This window comes from Tinamus guttatus, unplaced genomic scaffold (assembly GCF_059628265.1).
Source record: "Tinamus guttatus ecotype Peru unplaced genomic scaffold, ASM5962826v1 Tinamus_guttatus_pri_ptg000110l, whole genome shotgun sequence".
Taxonomy (NCBI): Eukaryota; Metazoa; Chordata; class Aves; order Tinamiformes; family Tinamidae; genus Tinamus; species Tinamus guttatus.
In genome coordinates, this window is record NW_028288644.1 from 280,243 (window position 1) to 292,486 (window position 12,244).

Here is a 12,244-nt window from a genome sequence, read left to right on the forward strand (position 1 = left end):
GAAAAAGCTTGAGGTGCTACTGCTGTTATGCTGTCTTTGTTTGGTCAAGTAAGCAGTGGATTTTCACTGGCAAACATGCAGTGTAAGCAAAAAGTTTACTCTGTTAAAAAAAATCATTTTTAATGTCCAAATTTGCCTATTTCCATTTCGTTTTCTGCTAAATGGGGGAAAAAAAGGAAAATTTGCGGAGAAAGATTTCACAGACAATACAACTACATTCCTTTAACTTCAGAATCCCAAATTTTAAGTAGAAATTCTTAGTGGACATGGTAGATTGTCCGAACTTCTTGTACTTAGGTACAAAATCTCACCTTACTTAACTCAATGGAGTGAAGATGCTGCCAGCATATGTCATGTTATCAACATATTTTTTTGTGTCTCTTTCAGTATTGTGGGTAATTTTCATTTGGACTGAACTTTGCATTTATATCAACATTCCGTAGTTCTACACAGTTAGAATGAAACATAGGTGAGACATGACTGAGAACTGTTTGGATCTGCCTCATGTTATGCATGAATCATTCTGTTTGTCACTAGAGTTTACTGTCTTGCCCTGTAAAGCCCATATAACTTTTGACAGAGAATATCTAATCCAAGACAAAATGAAAAAAAGCTTGACCTCTTCTAGACCTGTACAAAACTAGGTTTCCAGGGGACTGAGATTTTTCTACCTTAGGCATTGCAAAGATTGCTGAGAACACAGGCTAGCAGTAGGTAACAGTATATTCGGACTATCTGGTCCATTTCTTACTAGCAGGGCAAATCTTTAGTAATGAGACCCTCATCTGCTTCCCTTGGGACCTGGAAGCAATGAGAGACCCTGCTCTACATCACGTACAGCAGCACAGCTTTAGCCACTGATTTCAGAGGCCATGAAATAGGACTCACTAGTACCATCAGATAGCTGCTCAGGACACTGCAGGATAAGGCCCTGAAGGGTCTAAACTCATAGGTGATGATCTCTGTGACAACCACAGCACAGTTTTATGTGGAAATGGGAGGTGATCATTTCCTCTAGAGGGTCCATTTCTAAGAAATGCCCTTGCTCAGCGGATGAAATGCATACTATACAGGGTGTGAACATTTATTTATTCACACATTGCTTTTGCAGCACACCAGAGCAGCAAAGCTGCCTGTAACCATCTACTAAGACGTGTTACTTGAATCCAACTTCTTACACTTGTTTTATTTATCCCAATAACATCCTGATGTCCCACCAAGGCCTGACTACAGTGTACAAAAAGCATCTTGTTTGGTCTGACAGAGTGAAACCCAACTGTTGTATGTGAAAAAACGTTTCCTCCTTTTGGTAATCTTTTTAGAGACTGTGTGTCTGTAATAATTTGACATAAGTTTCCAAAAAAAAAAAAAAGCCCAGTGGGTGCACAAAGTTTTCCTTCAATTTCCAAGCATTTCCACAGGGAACAAAGAATGGTTTATTACAGTAAAACCGTTTCCTGCACGACATTTTGGGCTACTGTAAGAGAAAGGCAAATTTTCTTTTCTCCTACTCAGGTAATTCAATATATCTGTCAGGTGTAAATTGTGGTTGATTAAAAGCAGTGGAAGTGAGAGAGTTCCACCACAGAGGAGCTTCCAAGAGTTTTGAAAGTCAGTTTCAGAAACTGGGAGATTTTCTGAGATTCTGGCAAATGCTTTAGTAACCATTACTCTAGAAGTTTAACCCTCAGAGTAGCTGTTTAAATAACTTTTTATATTATATAGCATCTCTCACCTTGCCTAGAAAGTAGCTGCCGTATACAATTTTATATACGCCATGTAATGTGTAATTTATTGTTGGAAAGAACAGGTGGGATTTGTGTTTCTGCACGGGAAGGCTCAGGCTTTGAATGATTAATCCTTATTACTTTATGTTTCTATTTCTATACAGCCTCTATACAGCTTCTGTTTCTATACAGTAATAGAAACTCCATGTTTCTATTCCTACATATCCTGAGCAGTGAACTAAAACACCTGCCATCCAGGTCCCCTGTTCTGTCCCAGTAGAGCATGGCTTTGAGACCGCTGAAAAGACTGTAACCCTTCATAAGCCATGGAGAAACACTGAGCATTTTAAAAAGGCACGTGAAGATGATATTTTCAGGAAACACAGATGCTGCTCGAAACACAACCTATAAGAGTCTATTTCCTAAGTGACAGCAGAGGTACTAGAAAATATTTTCCCGATCCCCAATCCATTGACATCTGCCCCTGGTCTTTGCAAGAACTGTATCATGATCATGCTGTAATCCCCTTGTCAACTGTGCTATAAAATCCAAAAGAAATATTCCAATGAATTCAGTACCAGCGGGAGTACCCTGTACCTTTCATGCTGCTGTGGTGGATTAGCCTCTGAAAACTCACCTGAGCCTATTAAGCTCCTAGGGGACTTCAGGAGAAGAGCCCACCAGATCAGCACATTGATTCCCTAAAACACAGGGAAGTAAAATCCCATCCATGTCACTGACAAACACCAGCCAGCTAATGGAGGGCGCGTTGGCAGCTCTCAATCCTTCCCAAAACAAAGTGACACTTTCCATAAGATCTGCTTATCCACCGAGAACCACATTCTTTTCTACAGATTTTTGCCTCAGCTCTTGATCTTAGCTGACAGCTTCTGCCGCACTCCTGCCAATGTATCTATGGGCTTGGATAAAATATGCAGCATTAAAGCAAAAGGCAAAGAAAAGGAGAAAATACAATCACAAAATGGATTTTTTCCCCAAAATGAATAATTGAATTCTTTAACCTTTAAACATGCTTGCTTACTTACAGAAAGTATTTCAGGCACAAAAGGTTTGAGTATCAGTCACATACCACGTTAAATTGTAATAGTATCAGGAATGTCCCATGCAGTGCTGTCAGCTATATTATCCCCTATCAAGAGCTTGGAGTTGTAGTTTTTGTATAAATACATACATACATAGAAAATATGCATCATTCACACTATGGTTTCTTGGTCTGAGTTGACTCCAGTTGGGTTTATGTAACAACAATATCTGTCATAAGGGCTGTTCTCCTTGTAAGAACAGACAATGATACTGTCCTTAGGGGCAACAAAAATGTTGTCTTCAACATCCGGGCAGGCAGTGCTGTCCCTGGTGGGAGAAGAGCTTGTCTTCTCCAAGGCACTGTACGTGGATCCATCTCCCACAAACACATTCCCCGGCATTTCTGGGTAACAGGTCTCCAGGTATTTCAGTATCTCCTCCTGCTCCACCTTTCTGATCAGACTCTTGCACTCGCCCATGATGGTGGTAGTGGTGGTGGTGGTGCAGATGGACACTGAGTCATCACCCCGTAGCCCCCTCTTGTCCTTCACATATGCCTTCTTGGCCAGCTCATCACAGCTCCCCTTGCCGGACTCCAGGTCTGAGGGGCTTCGCAGCAGCTCCATGACATCCCGGTCCTTGGTTTGCTTGCAGCATGGACACTTATTTTTGGGCCATTTGGTGCAGCCATCAGTTTTTCTGGTGAGGGCAATTGCAGCTATGCCTGGGAGGCAGATGGCTGGTCCAATGGCCAGGAGGGGGATGTCCCCCAGCGTTTCTCCCTTGATCCCAGACACAGTGAACATGAAGCCAAATACCAGGAACACACTGACTAGAGCCACCACCAGCCCCGTCCGGGGGTTGATGTCGTCAGGTCTCATGGTTCGCGCCATCCTGCCTGCATGCAAGGGCCCCCTCTTCGCCACGTCCTTAGAAGCAGCCCCTGGGAAGGGGCGCAGCACCTCTGCAAAGGGCCCGAGTTTTCCAAGGAGAAGGTGTGGGGAAGCGCAGGGGAGGTGCAACCTGCCTTGAGCCGCCGTCCTGGATCCCCCGGGGGCTCCCCCCGGCTGCGGCGCGGGGCAGCCCCGCCGCGTCCTTCCGCGCGTGACTGCGAGGCACGCGCGTGCCGGGTGTGCACGCGTGTGCGCGGCGCGTGCGTGCTCTGTGCACGCGTGTGCGGTGCGTGTGCGGTGTGCGCACGGGTTGTGCGATGCGTGCGGGGTGCGCGGTGTGTGCACGCGTGTGCAATGAGCGCGGCGCGTGCGGTGAGTGCGCGGTGTGTGCACGCGTGTGCACCGAGCAGAGAGGCGAGGCGAGGCGGGGCGGGGGGCGGGCAGCCCTGCGGGGCGCCAGGCCCTTCCTCCTCCTCCTCCTCCTCCTCCTCCTCCTTCCTCTGGTCCCAGCGCTGCGAGTCCAAGCGCCGCCCGGGGGGACGTGCCCAAAGCTCCTCAGTTATTGCAGGGCGTTTGGCGAAAGCGTTGAACAGGGGTGTAGGTGCTTTTCGTTTGCAGCTTAATTTTCTCCACTCTGTGTTAGAAACTCTCCCAGGTGTCATACCTCTGCTAGGCACCAGGAAATAATCTGGATTTTAGCATGTATTTTGCAAGTTACTAGGGTGTCTACCACCTGCTATCAGTGAATCCCGACATTTATGTTCAGTCTGCACGTTTTGATATACATCAGATGTAGTTAATCAAAGTAAGGACCGTGATTAGTATGAACATAGGAGAGGATCACAAATGTGTGGGAAAGTGGTGGAAAGGAGGGAGGAGCCTCATGGATTTTGTTTTCCACAAGACATCCCATTAAGCGCTTTCCTTCCCTCAACATATTGTCAATACCTAAAACACAGAAAGCTTAGAGAAGCCGTAAAAGAACAAAATAAAACCCATCTTCCTGCCATGACAATGCCTTCTTTTTATTCATGCTCCCTACACTGCAAGCTGAAAAAAAGCACCTAAAAATTACAGGTTTCCGATCTGTCCGTACACAGAACAAGCCTGAGTATGTCCCCTCTATTTAAAGGGCCACAGGTCACAGCTTTTGTTTCAGTTTGTCTTCCTAAGCTGATTGTCAAGTGACAGCTTTTTAACCATAACTGGAAGGAAGCATCCCCAAGGAGAAAATTATTGACTTTGATGGTAATAGCCTGATTTTGAGATGGAAAGTTTGGAACAGACCTTTGAGCCACCTGGATTATGGCTGAGCAAGGCTGAACGAGGAATAACTATCACTTTTCTTTTTAGGAATACCCTCAGTTTGACTGAAAGACTTCAGATCAAAACCTCCTGATTAGATTTCAGCAAAATCTAACTTCTCTTTTTAACACTGTGCAGGATCTGGCAGGTTAAGCAACAAACATAACTTCTCATGTAGTATTTTCTGAAATGAGAATTGTTTCCATTTGCTGTTATTTAGGTGCTTTGGTTTTCATGGCTTCTATAACCTCATATTAAAATGAATAATGCCTTTTTTCACTCCTCCACTAAATTGCAGTTAAAGTAAAATTATTACTTTTCAACCACTCTGTCTCACTGAGCTGAAGTTGTTAAGGGTGGGTAGAGTTATGTTGGTAAATAATCCTTTGAAACTCAATGTTTCCTGCTCCCTTCCTTCCTCTCCCCGTCATTTATTGGAATAGTCTATTTCTTGTTAGGTTATATATATATTTTCATTGTGCAGAAATAAATGGTGTTCTTGGAGAAAATCAATTAGCTATAACTACGTACATCAGAGTCTGTTAATGAAAGAAAAACATTGTAGATGGCAAAAAAATGCAAATGTCTTTAGTGGCATCAGTGGAGGGGGAAAAATACTGTGAGAACTGCAGTATGTGTTAGAAGATCTAACAGGGATAAAAATGACCCTTCAAATTTAAGTGACAGGGTTACTGAGATGGAAGAGAGAACATATATTCTGGAAAGAGAAGCTGTTAGTGGGCAGAAAAAAAAGCTTACAGAAAATGTGAGGACTAGGATGGAACAAAGTGCCTCCAATTTGTTCCTTTGTGAATGATTTCCAAGACAAATAGTGTAAAAACTGTATGCCTCCTGCAGGCGATAGAAAGGAAAAACAAATGTCCATTCCAGGAAAAACATACTACATTTGTTAAAATTGCCCATGTTTTTCCGAAGTAGAAATCAAGAAATCAACAAGTCACCACTTTCTCAACTGAGTGGCAGTGTAAATTGTTTAATTTTCTCTCCTGAACCAGAGAAAATCTGACTTCTGTGAGGTCAAGCTCATTTCTTTTCCTGTTTTTACAGTGCCTTACACAAATGTTTGGATTAACTAGGTCAATAACTGAAAATTCCAAATAGCTGGTGATGGAGTTTAAATATCTTTCAGTGCTATAAACCATAACTTTGACTGCTTACTCAGAGCAAAATTGATGCTGAATTTAGAGAGGAAAAAAAATTCTTATTCTACATTGCGATTTTGATGTCTTTTAGGATGGATCGGATTGGGTTAGTGTTTGGAGGAGATTTCTGGAAAAATCTAGGGTTGAATGAGGGCTGTGGGCAGCTAGCCTTTACTAGGGCTGGCAGAATGCAAATGATAGAGCAACATGACATGGGTCATTACCTGTACATTACATTTGTAAGTAGGGATATTAAGTGGTAAAGTAGAATGTTCCAAACTAGGTCAGTAATTTCAGGTGCTCACCATGCATTTCCTCTATACACTCATTCAAATGCAAAATTCTTTTCCTGTCCTACATAATAATTTAGTGTAACTGTTAATAAGGTAGTGTTTGTCATTCTCATTCTGTTTATAGTTCAGTACTGAAGGTAGTGGCCAGTGTTAATAAAGGATCTTGGTATTCAAGCTTGGTAGGAGCTTGAAAGCTACAACAGAGGTGACACGCCAACTTCTTATGGCCATGGTATGAAAGCTGGAAAACTGCAAATTATAGCTAACTTCACAAAAAAAGAAAAAAAAAAGAATTAAAATAAATGGCTAATTCAGAATGAACAGCTAATTCAAAATGCATTAATTATTGTAACTGAGGTTGTATTTAATATCCTGGATGTTCAAAAAAGCACAAGCACCCTTTCTATCATCTTGATCCATCATGTGAAATATGTAAATCTTATATGGCCCTAAATAAAATAGAATACTACCAGATGTAAGAATGTTGCAAACTTTAACAGGCCGGAAATCTGACAACTTTCTACAGCTCTGATCTTATGCAGCAGTCCAAGTCTAATACATACATGAATAACTTGGTTAATCTGATAATCATACCCCTCAGGTAGTGATAACCTTACCTTATTATTTTTTATCTTCAGTACTGTTGGCTTTTGCCATCTAAATAAAATCAATATATTATCTAAGCTGCAATTGCTTACCAGTTGTAATGATGCTAGAATATTAAGAATAATTCAGTCCAGATTCCTGCTATTTTGAATGTAAAGATAAGTTTTGGATCAAGTACCAAACTATGGTAATGGAACTAGTAAAACAGTTAACTTGATAAATGAATTTAGACTTGCTACATTTTTTAAGTAGCTTTTACAATAGAGATCTAAAAGGATTGGACTAAGATAGATGAGGTGAAACAGATACCATCTGAATGACAGAGTTATGTAATTTTTACAGGTACTTCTTCCTTACAGCTCTATCTTAACTCTGTTCTGCAGATCTGATTGTCCCTTTCAGCCAGTGCATCTCATTAAAAGATAATTTAATGTAAAACTAACAGCTATCTCTGATTGGCCAGTAGTGTAAAAAACTTGGGAAAAGCATGTAGCATTTTCTTCCAGCATCCCAAAGGAAACCTTTTCTTTGAGGTGTAGTTTCAATTTCAACATCACAGATGACAGCTCGTCTACCATACTTTACTATACAAACTCTCTCGAAGTTCTACATCATGGTAGAACTACACTCTTTGTTCTGTCTTCCAAGATCTGTAGCAATGCTAAAGCATTGCAGAACTTCATACTGCTTCATGCTGTGGAATCATGCAAGATCTAGCTATAGTTCGTGTATGAAACATAGGACTTGTTCTGTTGACCAATTCTCTGTGAGTTCAGAAGTTTCAAGCTTTTACTGCAATGCTTTCTGTACATATTTGAACCACCTCGTTTCCTTGGGTAGACTGGTGTCATTCTGCTGAGGTTGCTGACACATCAAACTAGCTCATGAGCTGCCCCAGAAAATCCATTCTGTTTGTTATCTACAACAAGCCCTGTTTGTTGGAGGTGGATGTTGAATGTTACATCCTCCTTCACAGCTCCTTTATTTCATGTTTTCTCAGCCTCATCCATTAAAAAAAATACTTGATAATGTTTCCATGCTGTGCAGATGTGTGCTGTGGTCCTCCTGCTCATACACATACTTGTATACATAGATACATTTTTTCCCCCTTATCTTAAAATGCTTGTGGCTTACTCAGTTCCAGATACAGAAATTGCCTTACTTATTTTGCCCATGGGGTCTTCCATGCCATGTACTCTCTTTCAAAGCCCCAGGTAGTTATCTGCAGTCCTCTTGTGTTTTCACTGTTGCACAAGAAGCTCACCCAAGGAAGACTTCTCAGAATTTTCATGTTGTTTAACTCCCCTTGGTCTTAATCTTTCCAGTCAATCATCTCTGTTTGACTGCTGCTTGCAGGCTGAATGACTGTAGGACAGATGTGATGGGATTTTGCTGGTTCCCTGATGGGAGAGTTCTTGAGAAAAAAATGGCAAAAGACTTGTATCAGATGCCTGAAAGGCTTGTTCATTACCAACAGGTTGTCCGCACCAGAAAGAGGATTCAGAAACCCTAACACATCAGTCTCCAGCTAATCTCAGGAATTTCAGTAGGGTGACTCTGAAAAAGGTATGAATTGTTGTATAAGTCACAGCATCAAACTAGATTTGCAGCACAGGAGAACATCCCTGTCCCTGTAATTATTTGGGAAATTTGTCCTCCACATCTTTCTTCCTGATACTCGCTTTCGCTTTAAGATACTTCCAATTAAATACACTTTCTTCAGTCTAGAATGACCTAGACAAAAGATGCAATAATCCAAACGGAGTGATCCCTTTTGAGAAATAAATGCTTCAGTTTGCTGAATTCTCTGGGAAAAATAAGATACCAATTATTCACCATTTTTGCCTTACAAGTAGTAAATTACTGGTATCTTGCTTTATTCCAGAGACCTTCAGCAAACCGAAGCCTTTATTTCTCAAAAGGGGTCACTAATTGGAGTCTCTTGACTGTGTAATTTGGAACATATGTGGGGGGAGAATAATCATGTCAGGTTGTTTTGACCTAATTTTACAAAAGAAGCTAATGATTTCAGATGTGTTTAAACACCACTGTATGGTTTTGAACATAATCATGTAGAAGTGACTGTGGAGTAGGGCACTGAAAATGAATAATTCTCTCTGGAAGCCTGCTGGTTCCTCTTCTGTATGATTAGGCAATATTATTTACACCTAAGAGAAAGGACCAAAGTTCCAGCAATTCATGCTACTTGCAGGCTTTGGAAGATCCAGTATTTCAAAGTCAATGAAACATGAGGGAAATGTAAATGGGTATAAATGTCCTCAACTACCTACTTTGCAGCTCATTTAGGCAATGCAAGTGTATATTTCTGAAATTATCCTATAAATTAACAAACACCAACTAACATTTACTGAGTCTATTTGAAATCACTGCTGCTTCTCTATGAAGATGGCAACCAGCTGACAGGACTCATTTTAAGAAGGCTGAAGGTGTACCTTTAGTGCTTGATATAAGACTAAGACGTAGAGTTTGTCCTCTGTGGTCTGCATTTATGGATCTCCATACTACACAGAAGGTTCTTGGTCCATGAGGCTGTTTCCTTTCTCACAGTGCAGGCACGGATGAGGCATTAACGGAATTTTGACTGAAAGACTGCAGGTGTCTTAACAAAAACTCTTAATTCACTTCGGAATAGGAGTTTCTTAACAGATTTCTTTCTATGTCCTGCAAAAAGCAGGCCTTTTCTCCAGACTTCAGTGGCCGCAGACAGCCAGATACCCAGTATATTACATATGTGTAAACTTCCCCTCTAGATGGGCTTTTATATACCCACTTACAGGAAACGCTGTGACAGCAGGACAGCTATTAAAGATCTACTCTCAAGATTTGTGGGCAAACATGCTAGTAAAGGAGGAATGGGTGTGCCCTTCCCAACTATCAGCTATCTCCTTCCCTGAGCACCAGCACATCAACAAGCGAATGGATGGAGCTCACATAGTGTTAATTTGTCTCAAGAGAAGGAATCTTAGGCAGGTTCATCTTTGTGCTTAAAGCTGATCTCAAACACACACCTCTCAAGTCTTATTTTCCTTTTTCTTCTTCATTCAGGAAGCAGCTTTCAAATATAAGATGCAAAACACCTGGACCTGTTGAAGATGCTGCAGTGTTTCTTCAGCAGGACTTGGCATCAAGAACTCGGTGTAATAAAGCTTATCCCTGGTATCCCACTACAATGAATATGCAGAATTCAGGCTAGTACCCCTGCTTTCATGGTCTCTGATATGGAGCAAGCCACCACCAGTGTATGCTGAAAGGAATCTTCTGCTTAAACAAGAAACTGCAATGTGCAAAATGAGTAATTAATTAGCTTCATACTACCATAGGGATTTCCAGTCTCAGCTGACAACAGACTAATTAAGAATCTCCCTGTGGTTTCTATTTTAGATAACCATTTACTTCGGTACAAATTTAAAAAGCCTTTCCTAATGTTTTGTTTCATAGCAGACTCATTAGATTAATTTGTGGGACAAATAGCAGGAACTTGAATAGACATTTCAAACTCCCAACCAACAAGAGCCCAAGCAATACTTCTGAAAAGTGCTGTAATTTTATCAACGGGAAACACTTGCTTCCTTCTGATTTTTTCTGTCATATCATTCATTCTCATACATTACCTTAGCCCAAGTCCAGAGGCTTTGAAAATTGAAGGTACACTTGTATGTTATGATTCTGAAGAATGGAGTAATTGCATTGCACTCTTGCATGTGAATTTCCCAGCTAACCCAGGGGAGTTACTCACAAATAGAATAAATGCCACTTTGGGGTAGTGAGTGTTGATTGCAAACCGTTATCAGTGTTGTCTGTTTCAGCATCTCAGTGAGAGCTGAGGAACTAAACCTCATGCTACCCCTATGATCCCTGCTTCTATGACCGGTGGGAAAAACACATGCACAGGCAATGCAAGAAGTTTCCAAGAATTCCCCATAGAGCCAAAGCAAATCAGCAAAGGAGCCTAAGTTACTTAAAGAGCAGTTGGAAATGTACTTCCCTTCAAAATATGTTGCCTTCCCTTCATTTTGGATATTTCCTATCAATATTATAAAGATCATACTGCAACACATAATAGCTTGGAAGTGTTAACCACATTCACCATGTCAAAGTAACTACTGCATACAGAATCTGTTTTTCTTTATGACGCTGCATGGGTCTCTGATGTAGTCTAGGGGACAGATATGCGTTCAAAGTAACTCTGGAGACTCCATGGTTATCTCTGCTTCAGATTCTGTCCTAATATTTGAAGGGAAAACTTACTTTCCTTACTGCCTATGCACTGCCTCGTATTTGCAAGATGTATTTGGGGGGGTGGAATAATCAAGCTTGACCTCAAATCAACAAGGCAACAAGTAGGACTTTATGTAGCAAGACATTCCACAGTTCGGGAGAAAAGTGGAGTCTTGGAAAGGGGGAGGGAAATCAAAGAATATAAAATGGGCCTCATGGGCGAATAGGACTTCATAGTAGCAATAATGTAATCAGCTTTGCAGTTTTCAGCATGGATCAGTATTCCAGTCAACTGAAATCAGATAGTCCCTTAAGTACCAAAATTAATGCAGCCTCATTTCCTATAGATTTGTATCTGTTTTGACTGTGATGAAAGCTTCATTGGGAATATCTCTTTGAAATGAAAGTCCAGGCATGTAGCAGCATTTCTTCTGCTGGAATGCTAGTCAGACATTTCCCAACAGTAGTAGAAACTTAGGCCAAAATCTCAGAGATTAATAATGATTTCACATTTTGTTGAAATCAGCTTGTGGATTTGCACAGCAAGTAATCTCTTTCAATACACTGTTCAAGCAAAGGATGTCTCACTATGCTTACTGGTTTCCCTGTGCTCACTGGTGTCTAAATCATGTTTTTTGTTGTCATTAAGGAGGAGCATTTTCATTCTTTTCTTTCTAAAATGCCACTCCAAACTAGATGCAAAAAAAAAAGTCTAGATTAATTCACAGGAAGTCAAAACAATAGTGAGATTATCAGTCTGCATTTCCCCAGCACTCAAATGGATATGTGATTTTTTTTTTCTTCTCTCTCCTCCTTAGCATTCTACATGAATAGAAATGAAACATTTCCCCTGTTCCATGGCAACAGATCTATGCTGTGGAGGCTCTGCAAAGTCAAGCACATTACAGTCATTACTACCTGTTGCAGGCTGGCTGTGTGAAAGCTTTTGTTTCCCAGTTTTCTCTGGCTCTTTT

General features: G+C 41.1%; 1 protein-coding gene across 1 annotated transcript; it reads right to left on the bottom strand.

Annotated features, from left to right (window-relative positions):
* Positions 1-2,941: 2,941 nt before the first annotated feature.
* On the bottom strand, positions 2,942-3,664 carry TMEM215 (transmembrane protein 215). Its single transcript, XM_010211498.2, has one exon. The coding sequence runs from the start codon at positions 3,662-3,664 to the stop codon at positions 2,942-2,944; it is 723 nt and encodes a 240-aa protein (XP_010209800.2).
* Between the last annotated feature and the right edge of the window lie 8,580 nt (positions 3,665-12,244).